This window comes from Martes martes (genome assembly GCF_963455335.1).
Source record: "Martes martes genome assembly, chromosome: 16".
In the NCBI taxonomy this organism is placed as follows: domain Eukaryota; kingdom Metazoa; phylum Chordata; class Mammalia; order Carnivora; family Mustelidae; genus Martes; species Martes martes.
This window is the reverse complement of record NC_137904.1, coordinates 46,528,795-46,554,321: the sequence shown is the minus strand read 5'-3', so window position 1 is coordinate 46,554,321 and position 25,527 is coordinate 46,528,795. Positions and strand designations below refer to the sequence as shown.

Genomic DNA, 25,527 nt, shown 5'->3' with positions numbered 1-25,527 from the left:
ACAGCAGGGGTGGGCACAGGGGCACTGGCTGGCACAGGAGATCCTGGGCATTTCTACCAGCCTGGGTCCTAGCCTGACAGAGGGTGCCCTTCTTTTCCCTGAAAACACCTTTCTTCATGTCTTTAGGGGAAGACCCAGGAAGAAGGGGAGTCATTCCCCAACCTTTGTGATTTCTGCCACTTGAGCTCAGGTGACCAGCTCTGGTCTGGGGGTGGAAGGCACAGGACTAGAGAGAGGGTTTTCTTAAAACCTGGTGATGATCCCTCTGAGTAGAGTCCTTTTTTGGGGGGGAGATGAAGTTGTGACTCCCTGCCCCCCAGGGCCCAGCAGGCATTCGGTCCTAAAGTGGGCACTGCCAGCTGCTTCCCTCTTCTCCCCCACCCCTGCTGTGAGCCACTGCCTCTAGTTGTCATGGCAACTGGGAATTAGGGTTTTCTCCAGTAGCAAGTGCCCAGGAAGGCAAAGGGAAGAAGGGTAGTGGGTATCCCCCTGTGCCCTCCCCTGGAGAATAGGGAGCCCCCTGATTCTCTTGTCCCAGCTCTGGACTAAGAAGGGGCAAATGGAGAAAGTGGAAGTCAGAGAGGCCTCGGGAAAGTATGACTTCATTTCTGCCAGCCAGACACACAAATGTTTGTAGAGCACCTACACTAGCTAGGTTTGGGATCCAGAAGCAAAATAAAACAGGTGTAGTTCTTGACTTCATGGAGCTTACAGTCTGGGAATGCCCATCTTTCCTGCTTTTGACTCAGATTCCAGACTCAGACCACCCCCCAAAGATATAAAGGACAAATGGCAGGCAGAAACATAATTTTTTTTTTAAAGTCATAAAACCTGGGTGTTCCATGTGGCTCTCTTTATTAGCTTCATGACCTTGGGCAAAGCAATTAACCTCTCTGAACCTCCTCCCCTCCTCCTTGGAGAAAGGGGCATGTGATATCTGCTCTTCCTGCCTCCCAGGACTGTGGGATCCTGCAGCCTCTGGGGAATGCCCCCATCCCGAGGGGAGGCTCTTCCTAATTCCTTCCCTCATTGCTTTGCCGTTGTGCTTTCTCATTCTTTTCTCTCCCCTCCTCTAGGAGAGACATTTCAGAGCCCTCCAAGACCTCACCATGCCAGTTGCCGCCACCAACTCTGAGTCTGGTAAGAAGGGGTCAAGGATGTCCATTTGTATCAGTGGTTCGGAGAGTGCCAGGCAGGGCCTTGAGGGTGGAGAGCAGCGGTCAGTCTCTCCCACAGTCACCGGTAAGAATGAACTGTCCCCCACCACTGCTCCATTCTGCCACTCGGCCTTTCCTTTGGGCGGCTTCCAAGGCTCTGCTGCACCTGCTCAAGGGTGCGGCCGGAGACACAGCTCAACTCACCTCTGTGGTGGGCCAGAGATGATTCCCAGTATTGCTGAGGGCAATGGCCTGGGGCCACTGGTTGGTGAGGTGGACCTTAGGACTGGGAAATTGGAGGATGGCTGGGGCTTGGAGGACAGCCTGGGACCACCAGATCGGTGGAGTGAAGCAGCCTGTGCCAGGGATGGGCTTGGGGCTGTGTCCTGGGACACTAGGAGTTGCACGTGGAGAATGTCAGCTGAGGAAGCCTGGAACTTGCTTCTCTGGGAGATTGTGGGGCAAGGGAGCGGGTCGCCTAGATGAGCTAGGAAGCCTCAGGGGCAAATTTCTTAGCCTTTTGGAGGCTGTGTCTCTTCTCCTATAAAGAGGTCGATGTGACACTCTAAGGCTGTGACTCGGAAAGTATATTCCTGATAGGGGTGTGCACAGTTGTTAGGGGTGCTGCTGGGTTATGATCTCAGTGAGCCTGTGACCTTGGGTCTTTTTTTTTAGGACCTACGTTTTCCCATCTGTAAGGTGATATGATCGGATAAGAAAAGTGTTCTTAACTTTTCTTGGTCCTGGATCCCTTTTTGAGAATCTGATGACGGCCGTGGGCCTTCCTCATAGACAGATGCTTCTCTGCACAAAATCTGTGTTCTGTTCTGGGGGTTCATGGACCCCATGTGCAGTCAGGGCCCTACCAGGTGAAGTTCCCTATGCTGGAGGCTACGGGCCCTCACACCTCAGCCTGCTCTGGTTTTGCTCTGATTTGTCTGACGTTTCCCTGCCTGGGTGCCTCCTGCCCCTGCAGCCCTTTCCTTTGCTGCTGGCCTTGCTGCTGCCTCTGCAAGATATTCCAGGCCTCCCAGTTTGGTTAGAATAACTCCCCTGTCCCTCCCCTTCGAGAAAGTGAAGGCTGCTGTGGGTGGGCCAGACCCTAAACTGTGACACCCTTGCCCCCCCCCCAAAGACCTTTTCTCCATGTCGTGGAGGAAGTGTACTAATGTCCCCCAGCCTTGGTGGCCTTGGAGGGCTCAGTGCTCCCCACCTTGTGTCCAGCTTGCTGAGTCCCCTGGGCTCTTCCCCTGCTCCGGTCTGCCTGGGCCTCACTGTAAGCTGCTTAGGGGTTAATTAAGCCTGTGATTAAAGGCCTCTCAATCTGGGGCTGCCCAGTAAACCCATTAATAGTGCCTGGTAGGGCTGTAGAGGGAGGAGAATTTGACTTCCCTGCTGCAGGCCACTTGATGGGGGCGTGGTGGGGGTGCAGTGGGGACCAGGCAGGGAGTGGAGGCAAGAGACAAGGGAAGAGGGAATGTGCCTGCTTCCTCTGAGGACCCCTGGGGCCCCTGATCCCCTGGGTGTTATGTCATCAGCTACTTCTGCCTTCCTGTATCCAAAGGAAGGAGGATAGGAACAAGCTGCTTAACCTCTTGGATCCTGAGTTTCTTATTCTGTAAAGAGATGATGTGTGACCCAAGCTATGAGCCTCTTGGCCCTTCCTGCAGGCAGCCCTCCCTGCCCCCACCCTAGGCTAAATTGGCTCCCGGCCCCAAAAATCTGATGATGGGTCTACTTCTTCTCACTTGGTGGCTATTACACTTCCTATAGGCCTGATAAGAGAGGCAGCTGTGGTCAGAGTCACCCACCTCTGAGGTCAGGGTCACCCTCCCTCTCCCTGCTCCCTTCCCAGGGAGATTCCAGCCTTGAGACCTGCAGAGTGAAGCCAACAGTTCCCTTCCCTATGGCTCAACACAGCCATTGTCATTGCGGAGGGGAGATGGTGTGAGTGTACTCTCATAGAGAGACCCACCTCTCCTTCTAGTAAAGTGGAGGGGCCCTTTCCTGAGGGTGGGTGACAGGCTGGGGGATATGTGGGCCATGGCATGGGCTGAGTGTTCAGAGAACTTGCCCCTGGAGTTTTCAGGCCTGGAGACCTGCCCACTCTGCCCTCTTTACTTGACTCCCTCTTTTCTTTGAATCAAAGCTGGGATGCGGGCCGTTTTGAGGTGAAGCTGTCCCTTTAAATCTCTCCTGCATCCCTGGGTTAATGTCCTGGTGTGTAATCCCTCCTGCTGCCATGGCAACCAGGGGTGCATTTCGACCTGGTGCCACTCCTCTGGGAATGGCTGTCTGGTGGCAGCCTCAGCTGGTGGTGTCCTCATGGGTACAGGGTATCAGAGGAATGGAGGCACTGGGCTGGGGTAACTGCCAAGTTCTATGCTCCTGCCCACCGGGGTCCCTGCTGCGAGAATGCATCCTCACCTTTTCCCTTCCAAGATGCCTGACTTGCCCACCAGGCACCATCCCTAACCTAAGGGGAGGAGCCAATGTGAGATGAGGGAGGGGAGAGGCCACTGCTGCTTTGTGGGGTCAGACTGTGAGGCCGCTCCCTTCCCCTCCTTTCCCCCCCCCCCAGGCCTCCCCCCCGCCCCATGGCTAGCAGGTGGGGGAGGCATTTGGGGCTTGCGGTATTTGTCCCATGCCACAGTGGTGCTCCTGCTCCTTGCGGAGGACTGAGAGTCATTCTCGGGGGCTTCCTTTGATTCTGAGGAGGTCATTGTAAAGGAAACTGGGCCTGGAGAAGGAACGTAGAGGTCTGAGGGCAAGAGGAGGAAGTGGCATGCGGGTTTTAGAGCAGAGACTTCCAGAAGAGGGGGGCGGGAACAAGCCGGTGCCAAATCCGCACCCCGCCTTGGGTTTCCCACAGCTGGGCTGTGAGAGGGGGGTCTCTGAGCACCGCTTCGGTTCTGAAGGGGCGGCAGCCTCAACGCCTTGCCCCGCAAACCTCCCCTCAGCCGCCCCCTCCGGACCCCCGCGGGTGCGAACTCCGGGAGCGAGGTGCGATCAGGCTGCGGGAGGACCGGGACTCTTTGCCACCGCCCCACTCTCGGCTCTGGCACCGCCCCCTCCCCACCCGGCTGCTCCCGTTGGGGCTTTGGCCAATCAGCAAGGCGGTCAGGGAGACTGAGCCTTGCTATTGGCCGATCCCGCAGCTGGCGCTTCCCCCGGGTCCCGCCTCCTCGAGCACGGCCCCCCTCGGGCTGGCAGAGCAGCGACAGCTGTGTAGAGGCTACTCGTGGAGCCCCGGAGCCGGGTGTGGGGGGCAGCCATGGCGGGCAGCCCAGGCAGCGGGGCCTCCTTGGAGGGTGTATCCCTGGGCTCTTCTGAGGAAGCCGATCTCCGGAGGGAAGGTAGGGAAAGGTGGGGTGGGGAGGCTGCCGGGCGAGAGCTGGCCCCTTCATCTACCCTCCTTCCTCAGGGTTTGGGCATCTGGAGAGGGGGGCCCTGGGAGCAGGCCCTCGGGAACCTAAGGGAGCTGGCCTGGGCAGAGGGCTCTCACTGCCCCCGGCTCTGTCCTCCTCCGAGGCTGACAGGCTTGTGAGTCTTGTAGGTGAGGATGGCTGGGGAGGGTGGATCCCAGGATACCCTGGCAGAGTGGGGAGGGTCCCTGCCCTGGCTTCTTTCCGAGGCCTCTAAAGGCCTTGCAGGTGTCTGATCAATACCAAGCCCAGGCCTGGGCAGGAGGGATCTAGAGGGCGGGCTTGGATGTTGTTTCTGGACAAGGTGGGGAGGAGGAGGGGTGGAGGGGGGTCCCTGAGCCATGTCTGCTTCTCCAGTTTCAGTGCCCCCTCCTCCCCATCCCTGTTCCTTCCTGGAGAAGGGGGTTCTGACAAGAGTGGTGAGAGGAGCCAGGGACTGTGTCCGCCCCCCTCCACGGATTGAGCTCTGTTATGTAGATGCAGGCGTGGGTGGCTGGGTGGCAGAGTAATGATACCCCCTGCCCATCTCTGCCCCCAGCTGGGCACACTCTGCTTCCCCCTTCCTCCCCCCAGAACCTGCGACAGCTAGGAGCTCCCACCTCCGTGGGTACATACAGACAAGCCCCACCTCAGATCTCAGCAGCCACTGCCATAGCTGTGTCAGGTGTTCTCATGTCCTTGGTTATGTCCCATGGCAGGCTGAGGGGTTGCTGATCTCTGGGCTGACTTGGTCTAATCTCTGCCCTTTGGCACCCACAGCTACCCCAGGTGCCTGTCTCCCCAGCTCCTGTCAATGTTCTGGGCCATAGCTTTGGCTTCCTATGATCTATATTAACTTCTCAACGTTAATAGATCACTCTCTGACCGAGCTGAAGGGCCTGTAGACACTGTCCAGTTCCACTCACCCATTTTACAGGAGGGAAAGACTGAGGCCAGTGAGGGACCATGACTTTTGAAAAATCATGTGGAATTAGTGCTGCTGTTGTACTGTGTACTGTACAAGCGCTAACGTCCTGCATGACTGCCTGCTTGACTCTGGGCCCACACTCAGGGACACGCTCCAAGTACTGTCTCTCCTATCCCTGAGCCCCCTAGGTGCAGGTGGCTGAGTCCTGGGACTTCAGCCCATCCAGAGATCATGTGAGGAGTCTGTGGCTCTCTGATTCAGGGCAGAACCTGGAACCTGACAAGTGCTTCCCTTTCTCCCCTCCTCCCACGTCAGAGTCCATTTCCTGATTCCCAAACCCTCCCACCTGCCTAGGCTAGCATTACCTAGGGCCTAGAGACCAGCTCAAGGAAACTGTCCCCCTGCCTGTCTCCTAGACCCCAGCCCTGGACATTCAGGGACTGGGAGTGCCTGAGCTGGGCAGGGGGGAGCGGCTGCTGGAGAGGGGCCGTCTTCTGCTGGACATGGGGGAGGAGGGGTGGGATTGCTCTGGTGCCCCACTAGTTCCTGTGTCTCATCACCTGCCACTTCTCCCCAGCCATGCAGCAAGTCCTGGACAACCTGGGATCGCTCCCCAATGCCACGGGGGCTGCAGAACTGGACCTGATCTTCCTTCGAGGCATTATGGAAAGTCCCATAGTGAGATCCCTGGCCAAGGTATAGTGCTCCAGGGAGGTGGGCACGAGGGCACTGTGCCTAGGGAGTTTATGGGGTGTTGGCCATAGGGTGCTTGGGAACGGGGCGTGTGGCCCAGAAGACCCCCCGTGGAGGGACTCCATGAGAATATCCCTGCCCAGGTGATGAGTCTGCAGGACAGCAGGTGGTGGGCAGTCCCATGCCTGGCCAGTGAGAGTGTGGACATGCCCAGGTGGGTGGGATGACTGCCAGTTTGGCGGGGGTGGGGGGGTGGGGTGGTGGTGCGATTGGTGCCTGTACCTTGGAGTCTTCAAGAGTTCATCCTGTCTGTCCCCTCTGCCTTTGGGCATTTTGTGCAGATGTCTTTTTAAGGTCACTTGCCATGTGCGTCAGGTGGGGGAGAAACTCACTAGGAGAGAAAGTTATTAAGCATTTGGTAGTGGCTCTGCTAGAGGCAGATGCGCTAGGCGTTTTGGGAATGTGAAGGGCGGATGTCTAACCTGGTTTGGGGTAGCCAGGGAAGTCTTCCTGGAAGAAGGGCCCCTTGAGCTGAATCTGAAAGACTGAGGAGGAGGGGGAGGGCATTTGGGGCCAGTGGAGAGCTTGAGCAGAAACAGAGGTGAGAAAAAGCCAGAGGTCTGTGAGGGGACTTAAGGGTGGGTGTGAGGCTGAAGCTTCAGGTCTGAGACAGGGAGTGTAAGCCGCAGACATGCTCTCAGGTTGTGGAGGGCACTGGGAGCTTGGGCCTTGTCCTGTTATGTCCTGTAAATGACATGGACCCCTTTGTGGGTTTTAAGGGGGGGTTTGATGATAGGATATGGACGTTTTCGGAGCATCCCTCTGGCAGCCCCATGGAGGGTGGTTGGAGGGTCATGGCTGGAGCAGGAAAGGCCACAGTTGGGGATGACCCTGAACTAGACTTGTGGTAAACCTTGGGCTTAAGGGAGGGGAGGATGAGAGAAGTATTTAGGAAGTGAATTGGCAGGGCGTTTGGGTGTGGAAGGTGAGGGGTGGGGGTAACAAGGTACCCAGGATTCTGCGCAGGGTGGGTACGAGGCTGAGGCTCAGAGGCAGGGTTGGGAGGGGTGGGGGTGGATAGAAGGGTGCCCCCTTTCCTGGGGTAGAGGCAACGGAGTTGCAGGGAATCCTGTCTACTTGCTCAGATTTTCCAGAAAAGGGGGGCAGTTGTCTGCTGGAAATCAGGGATCATGGTTGAACCGGGGGATTTGGAAATGAAGACTCAACTAATCACTGAAGGGAGAGGAGAGGGACCCCACCAAAGCCGGGGAGCAGGATTGACAGAGCCCCAGACTGACCATGGCAGGTGCCTGACTTTCTAGGGTGGGGGTGATTCAGTCCTGGGATGCTGGGAGTAAAGGGTGTGGCTTTGGTCCAGGTATGTGCTGGGTGTCGGCTGTGAAGGCTGAGACACAGGGGGCGGCATGAAGGGGACAGAGGAGCGGAGGTGGCTCAGGGTATCACTGGGAGGGTTGGAGAGGGGGATCGGCAGGAGACAGAGGCAGGAAGAATATGGAGGTGAAGGGCTGGGGGCTCTCTGAGGTCACCAAGCATTTGGGGAGAAAGTGGGTAGCTGGAAGAGAAGACAGAGTTCAGAGAGAGGGAGGTGGGAGATTTCCAAGGAGGACAGTTTTGGGGGATGACATGACAATTTAGGGTATAGCTGTGGCGGACAGGGAGGTCAGCAATATGCAAGAGGCCCAGAAATGGAAGGTTTGCATGTAGCTGGCGTTGGAATCTAGGGTACGGCAGGCATTGGGGTGGGACAAGACTGAGATGGGCTAAGGGTCCCATGGAATGGCGGTGGGGTGACCAGGAAGTTGGTGATGACAGTGATGAGACAGCGGGAGAGGGTAGCCAGGTGGCAGCTTTTCCACAAGGGTGGGGATGTGGACTCTGTCATGGGATGGCTGTGACCGGCTCTGGCATGGGGTGTGGAGGGGGGCCAGGCCCCACTGGAGGGAGAAAGCTGCGCAGGGGATGCTGTGACCCCAGGACATGGCCTGGTCATGGGGAATGTTCTATGTGTGCAATGGCTGAAGACCCAGGGAGGTTGCTAAGGGCAGAGGGTGAAAGTAGAATATTCTGGGGAGGAGAAAACTGAGCAGACTGGGGCGGGGTGGGGGAGGGGATTGAAGAAAGGCAGAACGCTTTCCATTCAGTGGTCAAGGATTGTATTTATGGATTAAAAATAAAAATAAGGGATCGTATGTGTTTCAAACAAAGAAGAGTGTGAGCTCCAGCAGGGCGGGGCATGTCTGCCTGTGTCCCCGGGGCCGAGAACAGTGCCTTACACAGAGTAGGTGCTCACGGAATATTTGCTCAATGAATGAATGCAGAGAGTATAGGAAAAAACTGAACAGCCCTCTGAGTATCATCTCCAAGATGGGAATGCTGACCCCACCGTCTTGCATTCTTGCCATGTCTTTATAAGAAAGAAGAAGTGTGATGCCGCTGGTACCCCTCCTTGGTCCCATTTCCACTGCTTTCCATCCCAGCAGGTGACCCCTGGCTTGAGGTAGATGGCATCCCACCCCTGAATGTTTGCCTCTCTTGCCTACCAATGTGTTCAGATGTACACAATCCGTCCCTAGGATATGGGATTTTAAATGTTCCCTAATGGAATGATAGCGCGAGCCGCTTAGGTTTGTGAGAGTTCTAGTTTATGTAAGTAACATGATTCCTGACATAAGTATAGATGTAGATACAGATAGATTAATTTTATTTTATTTTTTAAAAGATTATTTTGATGGAGAGAGAGAACAAGCAGGGAGAGCGGCAGGCAGAGGGAGAGGGAGAAGCAGACTCCTCACCGAGCAGGGAGCCCGATGTGGGGCTCAATCCCAGGACTGTGGGATCATGACCTGAGCTGAAGGCAGATGCTTAACCAAATGAGCCACCCAGGTGCCCTGTGTAGATTCATTTTAACTGTTGTGTGGTGTTCCAGTATATAAAATAGAGCCCAGTGTATTTATTTATTGGTTCTACTGAGAGACAGGTACAAGAATGTACCTTGTTGATTTCCTCGCTATTCAGAGCGGCGCTGCGGGGAGCGTCCTTGCATTCCTCTGCTTCTGCACATGTGTAAGAGTCTCTCTAGGGTGGACACTTGGCAGTGGCATTGCTGAATATACACATTTTGACCCCTCCCCACCTGTAACCTGCCAAAGCTGATTTCAGAGTAGGATTTATTAGACCATGTCACCTCTGGGTCCTGTTAGATGTTGCCTCTACAGTGAGACAGCCAGTGAAAGAGGGAGCTTTCAGGAAGGCAGAATCTCGGGGTTAGAAGTGCCCTTCCAAAGCATGATTGCCCTCGGTGGTGTTCTTTGGTGTCTTTGTCTGGTCCACTGGACAGCTCTCCAGTGAGGGAGTTGCTGGCTGGATGACTGTCACTCACTCAGTCATCCATCTTCGATTTGATGAGTATCTATGGCATGATCACGGAGTAGCAGACGCAGCACTGAGGTTGTGGGAATGAGCTGCCAGAGAGTTTGTTCTCCGGAGGGGGTCCAAGTCTGTTGCCCTGGGACCTCCCAGTACAGCCTAACCTAGAATCAGCTAGATCAGGCAGTAGACATAAACTCCCTTCTCCAGAATTGTTCTTGGGGATAAGCTGGTCAGAATTTCCTCCCAGGAGATTCCCAGGATGGTTTCAGATGCATAAAGTGCAGTAGAAAGTGATGGGGACCTTTCTTCACTACTGAGACTCCCAGTAAGAGGCTGACTGGCTAGGGGGACCCTGTGACTTCTCTCCATTGAGCTAGCTGTGAGACAAGCAAGAAGTGCATCTCCAAAAAGACCATCTGAGCTCAGTAAGAACTCCTTCCATCCCTGTACGTGTGACCCTCTGCAATGGGCCTTTGTCACTTCCCTCACCAAAAGGTAGAGTTTCTCCATTCTTCAATCTGGACTTGACCACATGACTTGTTTTGGACATTGGGACCTACTTTGAACTCCTTATCAATTTTAACGATTGTATGTATAGAGACACATTCCTAACCTAACAGATATAAGTACTCAGATCCAGTTGTAAAAAGATCCAGCTGTAAAACCTTGGTTCTCTTGGCGAAGTGGCCCATAAACTCAGGAATAGTTAAGCAGGAATTAATAATAGCTATTAATCTCCTTCCCTTACTCTTGTGGAGTGGAACTTGCCTCTCCCCGCTGGGGCTGTGCAGACAGTGTGGGAGGGGCTGGGCTGAGTAGATCTAAGACCAGGGAGGGGCAGGGCCTCAGGGGACAAATCCAGAAGGAAAGGCTCTGGAGGGAAGTCAAATCTGGCCAACAGATCATAAATCTGTGGGGTTAGCTGCAGACGACAGCTACAGCCCTATCCAGTAGGTGACATCTGGGAAGGCTGACTTGAATCCAGCAGCAGATGTTCTGACAACAGGCAAGGCCAAGGTGAGGAATCCAAGTCAGGTGACATTCAGAAATTCAGGTGAACTGTTACCAGTGGGGACATCCTGCCAGCTGGGAGGCCTGTGATCTAATCCATATGAGATGAGGTAGAAAGAACATAGGGTTTGGAGTCAGAAGAGTCACTGGCTGGCTGTGTGATTTTAGTATGTCTGACAACCTCTCTGACCTTTAGTTATTTCTTCCAAAAAGTGGGGATAATGATGTCTCTCTTTCAGGGACATGGTGGGGTTGGGGAAAATCATGGGTGTAGAAGTGTTTTTCAAACGATAAGGAGTTGTTACAATGCAGTCTTGGCCATGGGGCTAGAGTTCACTGGGAAGACTCCATTCCTGTGACAAGGCCAGGGTGAGAGTTGAAAAAGCAAGACAGGGTCCCAAAAGAATGAAGGAGAGGGGGCAGGTCACTGAAATAGAGATTCTGACCAGGGGACAGGACAATTGGAAGCTACAGTGGTGAGGAGCTCAGTGTATCAGTCAGCTTCTGCTGTGTAACAAACCATCCCACAGTTTGGTGGCTTAAAACAACCATGTTTCATTTCTCATGATCTTTTTGATCATTTGGGTGGTTTTGCTGGTCTGGGCTGCTCAGCTGGGGCAGGGTGGTCTAGGACATTCTCCTTCACATGGCTGGTGTCTCAGCTGGGAAGGCTGCAAATTCTAGGATAGTGTGCTCTCTTGTCCTCCAGGAGGGGGCCCAGGGTACTCCGCAAGGCAGTCTCAGCAGCAAGGGAGGACAAGCCCCAAGTCCCAAGCACTTTCCAGGCTTCTGCTTGCCTCACATTTGCTAATGTCCCACTGACCAAAGCAAATCATATCATCAGTTCCAGATGGAGGAGTGACTTTACCTTCTGGCACACCATTCTCTGGGACTCCTTTCAGTATTTGAGCTATTTAATTATGAGCCTAGACTTCAAATGAGAATTCCCTGTCTTCTGCCAAGATCAGAGAGGTTGGCATGGAGGGCAGAAGGAAAAGCTCTCTAAGAAATGACTGTGTGGAGTTTCTGCCTTTGCAGTCTGCTTCTGGCTGTGGATCAGGAGCTGACAGATCGGGGTTCAAGTACTGGCTTGCACCCTTAGCTAGCTGTGCACTTGGTCCAGGCTGGGCTTCAGGAAAGTCTCTCATCCGATGCTGGGGAGAGGACAAAGTGGCCCAAGGCCAATGGAAAGAGGTTGTCAGTATCTAACAAAATCAAACCTGTGTCTTCTGCTTGACCCAGGAATTTACATGGAAGATTTCTCTATAGACAGTCAACAGCTGCCCCAGGTTCTTCACTTCAGCTTTATTTGCAATAGTGAAATATTAGACATAATGTAAATACCCATGAGATTGGTTGAATAAAGTATGGTCCTCCAGTCATGCAGTGATTCAAATGCAGTAATTAAAATATAATAATAATAATAATAATAATAATAATAATAAAGGAAGGTCTGCAAGTAGCAGCATAGAGTGATTTCCAGGGCATATTGTTAAGTAAAAAACCAAGAGCAAACCAAGCCAATTAAACAAACAAACAAACCCCAAGGAATCAAAGAGTAGGTATTGTGTTCTATCTTTTATGTAAAAAAGAGAAATTTGTACTTATTTTTGTGAAAAGAAACAGAATAAATTGGAACTAATGAAAATGATCTCCTCTAGTGTGGGTGTGAATAAGGTAGAAGGGATGAGGATGGAAATGAGACTTCCTTCCATTTATTTTTTATATAGATTTAAAATTCAAACCATGTAAATGTTGTGCATATTCCAAAAATACAAATAAATTAAAAAGAATGAAAAAGTTAACTCTGAAACTAAGTGTGGGTAAGTGAATCCATCCACCTATTAGATTGTTAACATAACCATATAGAAAAGGGAATTAATTCTAGTTACTTTTGCTCATAATATTCTGACTGTATACCCTAAGTGAGATATAGGCTAAGGCTGTACTTCTTCTTCTTCTTCTTTTTTTTTAAGATTTTATTTATCTATTTGGCAGACAGAGATCGCAAGTAGGCAGAGAGGCAGGCAGGGGTGTGGGGGGAAGCAGGCTTGCCGCCAAGCAGGGAGCCTAATGCGGGGCTCGATCCCAGGACCCTGGGATCATGACCTGAGCCGAAGGCAGAGTTTTTAACCCACTGAGCCACCCAGGCACCCCAAGGCTGTACTTCTTAATACAGTAGCCAACAGCCACATGTGAGTATTTATTTAAATACTTAAATGAAAATGAAGGGCGCCTGAGTGGCTCAGTGGGTTAAGGCCTCTGCCTTCCCCTCAGGTCATGATCCCAGACTCCTGGGATCGAGCCCCGAGTTGGGCTCTCTGCTCGACGGGGAGCCTGCTTCCTCCAATCTCTCTCTCTGCCTGCCTCTCTGCCTACTTGTGATCTCTGTCTGTCAAATAAATAAATAAAAATCTTAAAAAAAATACTTAAATGAAAATGAAAATACTTAAGTAAACCAAAATGCTGATATAAAATTAAAAGTTCAGTATCTCAGTCGTAGTTGTCATATTGCTCAGTGGCCACATGTGACTACCACAGTGGGCAGCACAGATGTTGAACATTTCCATAAATGCTGTAAGTGGTTTTAGGCTATCCTGAGGACAAAAAGAACTGCAAATACATCTTGATTTTTACTGAAGTTTGTGATAGGTAGCAGCGGTCATTTAGCAATTTTGAGATCTTTTTGAATATTAGAGGACAGAACAAATGAATACGTATATTAATGTTCTTGGGAAATAAATTCTCACTGAGGGAGAAGGGAGGTACAGATATGGAATGAGAGAAGATGAGGAAAATCTTGCAGACTTAGATTTTATTTGGAATAATCAGTATTGACCAATGGCTATAAGTAACACCCCAGAAGCAATGAGCACCAGCTGCCCAGATTTTGGTTTCTAAATACCATTCCCTGCCAAAAGGAATCCAAGCTCCTTGGAGAAATTGCTGAGTCCAGACCTGGAGTGGGGAAAGTATAGGATGAGCCCGTGGAAGAAGGAGGAAGGTGTTCAAGGACTGATGGGAAATGTCAAAAGGATGCAGGTGTGTTTGGGGCTCCTACTGCACAAATTGGGGATAAATTGAAACAATGAAGATAGTGATGGTGATGATTTAGAGCACACGGTAAAAAGAATCCATAGTGATGCAGAGAGAGGGACATAGGGGAGAGGGAACAGAGGTGAGAGGGGAAAGAGGACAAGCTCTCCCTTATAGTAGAATGCCAACTAATAAATATAGAAGGAATGACAAGTTAAAAAATCACCATTTTGCAACTCCCAATTTAAGAATTGTCTGGGGGGCCTGGTGGTGCAGTTGGGTAAGCATCCGGTTCTTGATTTCAGCTCAGGTCATGATCTCAGGGTCGTGAGATCCAGTCCCGGGTCCAGCTCCATTCTGGGCATGGGAGCCTGCTTGGGATTCTCTCTCTCTCCCTCTGCCCCTTCCTCCCCCCCTTAAAAAAAAAGAATTGGCTTAGGCAGGGTTCATAAATGAATGCTAAATTCATCAGTGAAAGATTGTTGGGGAGCAGAACAGTCACAGGGTCTCAAGGTGTGGGAAAGACACAAGATCACTTATGTAGAGCACTTGCCTAAATGACTAACCTGAGTCTAATCATGGGGAAACAATCAGGAAAATCCAGTTGTGGAGCATTTTACAAACAACTTTAAATGTCCTGAAAGACCAAAAGTTATTGGGATCTGGTCTAGATTAAAGGGGAATAAAATGATGGGACAACCAAATGTAACACCTGGTCCTTGTTGAGATTGTCCATCAGGGACAAAACAAAACAAAAAACACAAAAATGAATCTATAAGGGGAAATGTTTGGGACAACAGTGAACATTTAAATAGATTATAGATTATATTATATCAGCGTTTCAATGTTGAACTTCCTGCGTGTGATAATGGGATTGTAGTTTATGTGGCAGATCTCCTGTTTGTTCTTAGGTGATGTATGCTGAACGACTCTGGGGTGAGGTGACTTCTTTTTCAAACGACTCAGAGAGAAAAAAGTCTTCATGCATATCCCTGACCTGGTACTCCTTACTTCCTGACCCAACTAACATGACTCTCCCGGCTGGGCTGGTCCCTGGAGAAAGCTGCCTTTCCCTTTTTTCAGAGCAACACCTTGTCATGGAGCCCAGGGTCTGTAGAGGGACAAATAGGTACAGGGCCCTCTCCTGGCACTGTAGGCAGTTGACCCTTGAACAACATGGGTTTGAACTTGTGAATTCACTTATGTGTGGATTTTTCTTAATAAATAAAGTACAGTGCCTCAAATATGTTTCCTCTTCCTTATGATTTTCTTAACACTTTCTTTTCCCTAGCTTACTTTATTGTAAGAATACAGTATATAACCAACTGTTTATATTATCCATAAGACTTCAGCCAATAGTAGGCTATTAGTAATTATGTTTTCGTGGAGTCAAAAGTTACATAGTGATTTTTTAAAAAGATTTTATTTATTTGACACAGAGAGAGAAACAGCGAGAGAGGGAACACAAGCAGGGGGTCTGGGAGAGGGAGAAGCAGGCTTCCCGCTGAGCAAGGAGCCTGATGCGGGGCTTGATCCCATGATCCTGGGACCATGACCTGAGCTGAAGGCAGATGCTTAATGACTGAGCCACCCAGGTGCCCCATACATAGCAATTTTTAATGGTGCAGGATTGGTGTGCCTAACCCTCGTGTTCTTCAAGGGTCAATTGTACTGATTTCTTGTCTCCTCCCTCCCTGAGAGCCCTGGCCAGCAGGTCTGGAGACCCAAGTTTGGGTCCCTGTGACCTTGAACAAGTTGCTCCACCTCTCTGGCTTCCTCATCCTGGGCTACAGGTTGTCCAAGACTGTGCTGTCATGTGGAAAAAGCTGTCCTTGAACTCGCAGGCTTATAAGGTCCTGGGGGGCTGGGGACAGCTTGGTGATTTTAATGGCCCTCTGTGGCAAGAGGATGGGAATGAACATTTGGGCTTGTATTCTTCCTTCTGTAAACTGGGTCCTCATCATCGTTTGGGGCGAGAAAGGGGAAAGCAAGGCGTGTCTGTGTGTGCGTGAGTGTGCTTGTGTCTGGGTGAGGGAGGATCTGAAACTGGTGTCAGAAGCCATGCCGAGGTTGAGGTCTGAAGTGAGGATCTGAGCTGGTAGGGGACAGTGTTTGGTGCCTCAGGCTTCTTGGGGATCCTCAGGTGTCACCTGTTCTGCCTACCCCCCACCAGGCCCATGAGCGGCTGGAGGAGACCAAGCTGGAGGCAGTGCGGGACAACAACCTAGAGCTCGTGCAGGAGATCCTCCGGGACCTGGCCCAGCTGGCAGAGCAGAGCAGCACAGCCGCGGAGCTGGCCCGCATCCTCCAGGAGCCCCACTTCCAGGTTTGGGCCCGGGGCTGGGGTGGGGGCTGGGGCAGGCTGCGGGGAGGGGCCTGGCAGGACGTTAGCACAGGGATGGGAAGGGACCATGGGACACTGTCTCATGGTTTGCCCTCTTTCCACTACCTCCACAGTCTCTCCTGGAGACACACGACTCTGTGGCCTCCAAGACCTATGAGACACCACCCCCCAGCCCTGGCCTGGACCCCACCTTCAGCAACCAGCCAGTGCCTCCTGATGCAGTGCGCATGGTGGGCATCCGCAAGACAGCTGGAGAGCATCTGGTGAGGCCGCAAGGCGGGGCTGGGGCTGGGGGTCCGGAGGGGTCACTGAGAGTAACTGGTGGAGACCAGATCTGGTCAGGAGAGGGCCAAAGACGAAGATGGGCCCATGTAGCTCCTGGAGACCACAGACCCTGTGCACCTGAGCTGCACGCAGAAAGTGCCAGGATCCTCTCCACTCCGCCTGCTTTCCCTCCATGAATGCCCCCATGAGTGAAGAATTTGGGCAGAGTTGGAAGAGGAGGACTCTGCGAGGCCAGGATAGAAGGGGGTGAGGATGGGAATGGAGGGGCGCTTAGGAGACCCATCTGAAGATTCTGGCTTAGAGCTCCTGGGGCTTCATCATACCGGCCCTCTATCCCCCCCAGGGTGTGACGTTCCGCGTGGAGGGCGGCGAGCTGGTGATCGCACGCATCCTGCACGGTGGCATGGTGGCTCAGCAAGGCCTGCTGCACGTGGGCGACATCATCAAGGAGGTGAACGGGCAGCCAGTGGGCAGCGACCCCCGTGCGCTGCAGGAGCTCCTGCGCAGTGCCAGCGGCAGCGTCATCCTCAAGATCCTGCCCAGCTACCAGGAGCCCCATCTGCCCCGCCAGGTGGGTCCCTCCACCAAGCTCCCCCTAACCCCCAGCCCCAGGCCCAAGGGGCAGCCGCCAGGGTGACAGCCCAGGGGTGAGAGTGCCCCATCTCCCGCATGCTCGTGCATTGGCCCTAGTTGTGGGCACTCATACACATGTGCAAGGGATGCGCGCACATTTAAGGCCTGGGGTGCCCACAGGATCGCCCGTATGGATGCAGCCCTGCGCCTGCTGATGCGAACGGGGTGCGCGCATGCGCAACGTCGGGTAGCCACGCGTCCTGTGTGGCTGCCTCCTGGTTGGTGGATTGTGGGGGTCTGGCTGCTCTGTCCATCTTCTCCTGTGGGCTCTCTAGCCATCTGCCAGAGCCCCCTGGGCCAAGCGGAGGGTGTGGGTAGACCGAGAGATCCTGGTTTATGTGCCAGGATTGTGTCCCTTCCCCAGTGATCCCGCCTTCTCCTTAGTGGATGGGTCCATGCCCCCCTCCCCAAGCAGAGACGCCATCACTCTGAATCCTTTTGTTCTAGATGGAAAGGGAGGCTGGTCCCAGGGAGGTGGCTGGGTGGGTCTGGGGTGCGTCATGCCTGGAGAGGGACAGTGCCCAAGCCTCTTGCATCTTTGTGAGGGTAGGGGGAAGACGGGGTACTGTGTGATACTCCCCCACCCTCAGGAGGGGGAAGTGGGGGGGGCCTGGTCTGAGAAGGGTACTGCCCTCCAGCCTTCCCTTCTTCCCTTGACCCTTCTGTGATCCCTGGCCCAGGTATTTGTGAAATGCCACTTCGACTATGACCCTGGAAGAGACAGTCTTATCCCCTGCAAAGAGGCGGGCCTGCGCTTCAGTGCTGGGGACTTGCTGCAGATTGTAAACCAGGACGATGCTAACTGGTGGCAGGTGCGTGCTCGGTGTCTGTCTCCAGGTGTGGTGTGGGCCGGGGGTGTTGGCGGGAGGCGAGGGCCTGGGGAGGTGTCTTCTCATTCGGGCAGGTCTTTGTCCCATATCCCTTGCAGGCATGCCATGTGGAAGGGGGCAGCGCTGGGCTCATCCCCAGCCAGCTGCTGGAGGAGAAGCGGAAAGCCTTTGTCAAACGGGACCTGGAGCTGACACCCACCTCAGGTATGAGTGTCCTCCCTGGAACCCCTAGTCTGGGATCAGACACAAGGCTGCCTGGCCTCACTCGCCCATCTCTCTGTGGCCAGGGACGCTGTGTGGCAGCCTTTCAGGAAAGAAAAAGAAGCGAATGATGTATTTGACTACCAAGAATGCAGGTGGGTGTTGGAGGCCCCCTCCCTGTCCTCTAACACGGTCCGCCCGCTCCCTCCAGCCGCCAGGGACTTGTGCGCATGCTCTCCCTCCCTGTGCTGATGCTGCCAGTCTTGTCCGGCCCTGCCTACTCTCTCTTTGCTGTCCCTGGCCCCAGCCCCTTTGCCCCTGGCCCCTCCCATGCCACCCGTGTAGCCTGATGGATACCCCTCCCTGTGTTCAGAGTTTGACCGCCATGAGCTGCTCATTTATGAGGAGGTGGCCCGTATGCCCCCCTTCCGCCGGAAAACCCTGGTGCTGATCGGAGCCCAGGGAGTGGGCCGACGCAGCCTGAAGAACAAGCTCATCATGTGGGATCCAGATCGATACGGCACCACAGTGCCTTGTGAGTGGGAGCTGGGCCCTGCTGGGTGGGGGGCCAGGAGGCAGGAGTGCCCTAGGGGCCAGGGCCACATTCACTGAGTGGGCCTGTGCACGTCATCAAGTCAAGTGGATACTTTTGGAGGGGGTGTGGGGGGTGCGCCCCCTGCGGGTGATGGGGGAACTGCAGGCCGGAAAGGGTTTGGGACGTCCTCTTTTGAACCTGGGGCCCCGGTGGGCTGGGCAAGCCTTGCCTCTCCTTCTGTCATGTTTCACTTGCTAAAAACCCAGCTGGGGGGCACCCGGGGGGCGCAGTCGGTTAAGCATCTGCCTTTGGTTCGGGTCATGGTCCCCGACTCCTGAGATGGGTCCGATCGTGCTCCCTGCTCAGCGGGGGAGCCTGCTTCTCCCTCTCTCTCTGCTCTTCACTCATACTCCCTTGCCCTCAAGCTCTCTCTTTTAAATAAATAAATAAAATCTTAAAAAAAAAAAAACCCTGTTGGGAACCCGTGTGAAACAGGGTCTCATGTAGTGACAGAACCAGCAGGGGTGGTCAGAGCTCCTGGTTCCTGGAGGCAGGAACCTGAGTGCTGACCCGAGATCCGCTTGACCTTGGTGGGTGGCTTTGGGGTGCCCATTGCCCTCTCTGGGCCTCATCTCCCCCATCTGTGAGCGCTGGGCTGGAGCAGTGAACTCTGGAGCCCCCCCGCCCCAATATGGATGTCTCGGATCTGTGGGTATCAATGATGAGGGCGAGGGCACGGGGCGTGGGAAGGCAACAGCGCAGTGAAGGTGGAGGGGGGCTGCACCTACTGGGCTGTGCGGCTCCCGTAGGACACATACACGTGTGTCTGAGGCGGCACACGGCTTGCCTGTGTTCATTCAGCCCCTCCCTCTCCCAGACACGTCCCGGCGGCCCAAGGACTCGGAGCGGGAAGGCCAGGGCTATAGCTTTGTGTCCCGTGGGGAGATGGAGGCCGATATCCGGGCAGGACGCTACCTGGAACATGGCGAATATGAGGGCAACCTGTATGGCACACGCATCGACTCCATCCGGGGTGTGGTTGCCGCCGGCAAGGTGTGCGTGCTGGATGTCAACCCCCAGGTACGGCCCCAGCCTGCTTGTTCCCAGCCTGCCCATTTCCCCTCTGTGTACTCTGCTGCCCCACCCCCCGCCCCGCCACATACTCCCCATATATTTCCAGGCCCTGGTCTCCCAAGCAGCCCCCCATATAACCCCTCAGCTCCTGCTAGGGACCCAACGCACCTAGAACCTTTTTCTCAGCCTCCCAGGCCCCCCACTCCTCTAGCCTCCTCTGGTGTCCCAAACCCCAGCCACCTGCCAGTGGTTCCTCTACCATTCATCTCCGGGACTCAGGTCCCAGGATGCCAGGTACTATTTCCCCACCATTTCCAGATATCTGTCCCCCCCACCCAGTTATCCTTCACCAACCTTCTAGGATGTCTGTGGGGATAGACTCCCCCATCCCCTTCTCTTCCTGCAGGCAGTGAAAGTGCTGAGAACAGCTGAGTTTGTCCCTTACGTGGTGTTCATCGAGGCCCCTGACTTTGAGACCCTCCGGGCCATGAACCGGGCTGCCCTGGAGAGTGGGGTGTCCACCAAGCAGCTCACGGTGAGGGCTCTCATGTATGCTGGGAGGGGTCTGGTGGCTGCCTTGGGGAGAGGGCAGGCTGGGGCTGATAAGGGGAAGAAGGTGGCATCGGGGAAGGGGAGAGGGGCCTACCCAAAGTATCAGTGAGTTTGGACTTGTGATTCCCGCTTTATAGATGTGAAAACAGAGGTCTGGGCAAGGAAGTGAAGTGTCCAAAGTCTTACAGTCAGGGATACGGCTAGCCTGGGCTGCAGGAGCTTTTGCCAGCCGCACAGCTCCATCCATTCTATGGGGACAGAGTGCTGACCAAAGGGAGTCCAGAGGGCCAGTGGGAGATGTGTGGGCAGAATGGACCAGGTGGTCTGAGGGTGTCTATAGCTGGAGGGAAAGGCTGAAGGGAAGGAGGAAGCTGGAGGCTGGAAGTCTGCCTGGAGGGATGAGTTAGCATTAGGGAGGAGGTGGCTTCGAGACAGGTATTACAGAACCCCAGGACACCTACCTCCCCACCAGGTATCGCTTAGAGCAGCCTTCTGCTTCCCCGGGAGATGTCGGGTTCGCAGAACTCTGGGCTCAGGGGTCCATCTGCTGGCCACAGCTGGTACTGCAGCTCTTAGGCCCTAGGTCAGAGTCCTGCTGAGGCCCTGGAAAAGGCTGCTTGGGCTGGGCTCCAGGCGAAGTCCCCTGGCCACAAATGTAACCAACTGGGGTCACTGGGACATAACTGGGCCAGTCCTAGAGCTTCCACCTTGACTTATTTAAGTCGTTATTCAAAGTTCCCTCTGCATTCCTGCCTGGCCAGCTGCCCAGCTTCGACTAGGTGTGGGGTGGTGGTTCCTGGGGTTGCCCCAGTAACGGCCTGCCTGGGAGGTGTATCTCAGGCTGCGGAGGTTAAGGGCACCTGGCCAGAGTGGAGGGATCATTGGCTTTGGAGTCAGGCGGACCCTGTGCACCTGCTGGCCAGGCGACCTCCCTGTACCTCAATGTTCTCTGTTGGAAATGGCAAATAATGAGTCCTGCCTTGCAGGGCCACAGTAAAGATTATGCGGGTTGCAAAGCAGTTAGTGTGCCCTGCGTGGCACTCTCTGAAGTTTATTTCCTTCCTTCCTTCCTTCTTTTCACCCCTTAGTCTGTCCAGACTTGCCAGAGAGCCACCCTGGGGCATGCCGAGAGGGGCTCCTGCCTCCTCAGGCCGGGGAGCCCATACTTGATATGGCTGGGCTCTGGGGGAGGGGGACAGATTGGGAAGGCTGCTGATTCCCCCTGACGATGGGGGTGAACGTGGGGGATACTGATGGCCGGGAGGGTCCCTTGTGCCGCAGGAGGCCGACCTGAGGAGGACTGTGGAGGAGAGCAGCCGCATCCAAAGGGGCTACGGGCACTACTTCGACCTCAGCCTGGTCAACACCAACCTGGAGAGGACCTTTCGTGAGCTCCAGGCTGCCATGGAGAAGCTACGGACGGAGCCCCAGTGGGTGCCCGTCAGCTGGGTGTACTGAGACTGTTCATGGGGACTGCACCCCTCTGGGCTGTGACCCAGAACCCTGAATCCATCCCCTCCCCCAGCCATGACCCCCAGCCCTGGTCCTTAGCTCTCATCCCCAGCCATCTGGCTCTCCCTGGGTGACGATGGCTCCTAGCGGGCCCTAAGCTGTTCCGCACAGACGCGCGCACTGCCAAGGAGGTGGGTGTTCATGGGGCACGACTGTGCCCAGGTGCTGCCCACTCCCGATGCCCCCTGGCCACCGGATGTCCTTCTCTGAGGGCCAGGCTGTTCCCCGGAGTGTGTCAGAGTCACCTCCATAATGCCCAGTGCAGAGAAGAGGAAAGCTGCTCTGGGGCCCTGTGGCCAGTAGGTACACTGCCCCTGGCCACCTCTCTCAAGCCGCCCTTTCCCCTCAGACTGGCCACGCCCACTCCATTCCCGGGCTCCTCCCACCCCTCGTCCCTGCGGGCTCGCGTCCCTGCGAGCAGGCCTGGCAGTCCAGGGCAGTGGTGCCCGCCTGGGGCCCTCTTGAAGGCTGGGGGAGCCAAAGCTTGAGCCGGCTGCCACAGCCAGGGAGCAGTGCGGTCCCAGCCCCCTGGGAATGAGGCGGAGGCCCGCAGGTGGACCCCACACTGTCCTTCCCTCCTGCACAGCTTTTCACTGCCGAAGTCTCTCCATGGACTTCTCCGGATGTACCCCTGGCAGGGCGGCTCTGCTCCCCGCAGGGCTCAGCGCAGGGAGGGGTGAGCTGAAGGCTGAGCCGTGTGACAGGGAGCCTGTGACTGCTGACCGTGGCTTGGGTGGTTGGGGGGGAGGTTGGTGGCACATCTAGGCTCCCTGTTCAGGACCACAGTCCATCTTGGTCCCTCCGGCGGGGTCCAGGTGGCCCACTCGCATCAGGTGTGCCTGGGGGACTGAGGATGGGTGCAGAGAGGAGCTTGTGAGCCGGCCATGGAGCAGGGGCTTGGCAGAGGACGTCTGTGCTCTAGCCGGTTCCCTGTTGTACAACTCCAGGGGGCACCATCCACACTGTTTCTGCCTGCACAGCTTAGGTTCCTCAGGCCGGGCACCTGGTCTGTGTTTGTGCCGTTTGCGTGTGTGTGTGAGTCTCGGTTTTGGGAGAAGAGAAGCAAAGGGTTGTTTTGCTTTGGAGGTCACTTTTTGGGGCCCTATTTTGGGGGCTCCTCATCAGTCCCCATTTCTTATGAGACCCTTATCCCAGATTCCAGAGCCTTGGCCCTCCCCGGATGTCTTTCTCCCCCTCTCCTAGTGTCCCCCTATTCTATATGACACCCTGGAGTCCTTGGGGAGGGCAATTGTGTAAGATAGGAGAATCCCTTTTAAGAATGCCGTCCTAGACTTCCCCAGGCACCTGGCCCTTGTTCCTCTCTGTGACCCCGTCTGGGGTGAACCTGTCCTTGCAGGGACCACCCCATCAACCCCACCGCCAGCCAGCCCCTCTGTCCTTCCCAGTTCTCTGAGTGTCTGATCAGTCTTCGCTGCAGGTTCAGCCCAAGCTGGCCCCTGAACCACTGTGTGCCCATTTCCTAGGGAAGGGGAGGGAGAAGAAACAGAATATTTATTACAAAGTTAGAAATATATTTATTATATTAGGGATCTCATTTGCATTTGCCTAGGATATGCAAATGAGATGTAAAGGTCAAGCCTGCTGCCATCTCATTTGCATAGCTTGGCATCCACTATGCAGTCACCTTTATACTCCTCTTTGCCCTTTCATTGGTGTTCTTTTTATCCTCACTCCAGCTCTTCCTTGCATCACCCTTACCCACTGCCCAAGGGGCCCAGGAGTGGGAGGAAGAGCTGCTCTCCTATCCTTTGCCGGTTCCCACCTCACCTGGGGCGCTTGGGAGTAGAAGCAGTGGAGGATCTGCGGGTGCAGCCCCTTCCCCTTGGTTAACCCCCCAAGTCCCCTAATGGAAAGAGCATCCTCTGATGGAGGTGGGGGAGCCCGGCCTAGGGTGCTGGGGACCTTGCCGAGGAGCTGCCACCTGACCCTGCCGGGCAGATCTCCTGCGCTGATGCTGTTCCGGCTTCTGGCACCTTCACCTCTAGTGATGCCTGGGGGGGCAGGGCTGGGCCCCTCCTCACCTGTCTTCATCCCTTCAACTGCGTCCTACCTCCCCTACACAAGCCCCACTCACTCCCCAGCCCAGGGCTGGGTTGGAGCAGTTGTGTGCCCGTCACATTACCTCTCTGACCCTATCCTCCTTCCCTGGATGCTTGTATTTGGGGCACCTTGGGATAATGAGGACTCTGCCCCCCACTGTCCACACTCAGTGGCCCCGTCGCCCTTCCCCTCTCTCCTCCCTCAGCCAATTCCTGAGCTTTTGCTCTGACTGGTTTTCTTTCTTTTCCTTTGATTAAATGTGAAAACAAAGGCTTCCGGGCTCTGTCTGTCTTTGGTTGGGGCCTGGCGGATGGTTTTGGTACAGGGTGAGAGTGGGGAGCCCAGCACAGACGATTCTGGAATGGAAGTCGGAGTGACTTGTGTCCAGTGATGTCTTCCACAATTTCCCATCTCCCCATTCCACATGCCCCATCACCAGAAGATGCTCATTCTAAGTGCTCGTATCCAGGAGTGTGTGAGCATTCATGGGGGCCGGGGACTCGGGGACTCCATGTCTAATCCACTCCACTTCACCCAGAACTTGCTCTGTGGCTTTCAGCAGGTCCCTGTCCTGCTTAGGTTTACCCTCTATGGAAATGTCATGGGACTTTCTTGGCGCTGATGTTGGGGTTGGTTCTAGGCACTCAACAATACAAGCCATAGACAGCGGGTTGAAGTGTCACCCAGATGTCACCATGGGTGTGAGTGTGTGTGTGTGTGTGTGTGTGTCAAATCCCTCAGGCAAGGCATCAGCCTTCCTTCCCCCCTTGAATTCTTCAGGGGACCTCAGAATGTTCACTGAGGATTCTCAGCTGGGGGCTTTAGCTTTTCCCTCCTCCCCGCAACAACCAAATGTGGAACTGGCTTTCTTCCTTTGATTTCCGTAAAGCATCCACTCACACAGGGATGAGCGTGGGGCGGACTTCATTGGGGGCGTGGAGACAGCATAAGGACTTATGTCTCCCACCTAACAGGTCTGATGAGAATTTAGGGTTGAATATTAAATACTCCAACTCTGAAATATTCCCTGATCATTCCTAGCACATAGAATACTTTTCTGGTCAACCTTTCCCTTTGGGGTCCCCTGTCTCCCTCCATGTTTTTACACCTTCTTCCTCTCTCTCTCTCTCTCTTTTTTTTTTTTTAAGTTGGCACCACACCGAATGTGGAGCCCAGCTCGGGGCCTGAACTCATGACCTTGAGATCAAGACCTGAGCTGAGATTGAGAGTTGGTCACCGAACAAACTGAGCCACCCAGGCTCCCATCTTCCTCTCATTTTTGAACAACCTTCTTCCTGTCTCTGGGGTGTCCTTGGAAAAACGAATATTTTATGACCATACCTAGTGACCCCACACTTGTATTTTTGTCCTAATCCAGGGTTTCTCAATCCTGGCTGTACATTAGAATTGCCTGAGGGGTTAAAAAACAAACAAACACAAAAACAATTGCTTGGACTTTACTCCAGATCAGTTAAATCAGAAGTTCTGGAAAGGCAGACTACTATAACTAACACAGTTGTTTATTATTATTATTGTTATTATTATTTTAAGTTTTATTTATATATTCATTTAAAAATTTTTTTAAGATTTATTTATTTATTTGACACAGAGAGAGAGAGAGAGAGAGATCACAAGTAGGCAGAGACCAGCAGAGAGAGAGGAGGAAGCAGGCTCCCTGCTGAGCAGAGAGCCCTATGCGGGGACCCTGAGATCATGACCTGAGCCGAAGGCAGAGGCTTAACCCACTGAGCCACCCAGGCGTCCCTATTTTAAGTTTTTAAAAAAAGATTTTATTTATTTATTTGACAGAGAAAGACAGCAAGAGAGGGAGCACAAGCAGGGGCAGTGGGAGAAGGAGAAGCAGGCTTCCCGAGGAGCCTG

At 54.1% G+C, this 25,527-nt stretch overlaps 1 protein-coding gene across 2 annotated transcripts; it reads left to right on the top strand.

Moving 5' to 3' along the window:
• Window positions 1-1,016: 1,016 nt before the first annotated feature.
• Window positions 1,017-21,531, top strand: MPP2 (MAGUK p55 scaffold protein 2; the record flags this gene model as incomplete). Of its 2 annotated transcripts, none has more annotated exons than XM_080826122.1 (12): window positions 1,017-1,140; window positions 6,067-6,185; window positions 15,793-15,945; window positions 16,077-16,226; window positions 16,592-16,819; window positions 17,562-17,693; window positions 17,810-17,915; window positions 17,999-18,067; window positions 18,286-18,447; window positions 19,325-19,527; window positions 19,928-20,056; window positions 21,355-21,531. In XM_080826122.1, exons 1-12 carry the CDS (start codon window positions 1,110-1,112, stop codon window positions 21,529-21,531), a joined length of 1,659 nt encoding a protein of 552 aa, XP_080682248.1. In that variant the 5' UTR covers window positions 1,017-1,109. The 2 variants fall into 2 exon arrangements, with proteins under 2 accessions (XP_080682248.1, XP_080682249.1); XM_080826123.1 differs by lacking the exon at window positions 1,017-1,140 and adding an exon at window positions 4,426-4,513.
• Between the last annotated feature and the right edge of the window lie 3,996 nt (window positions 21,532-25,527).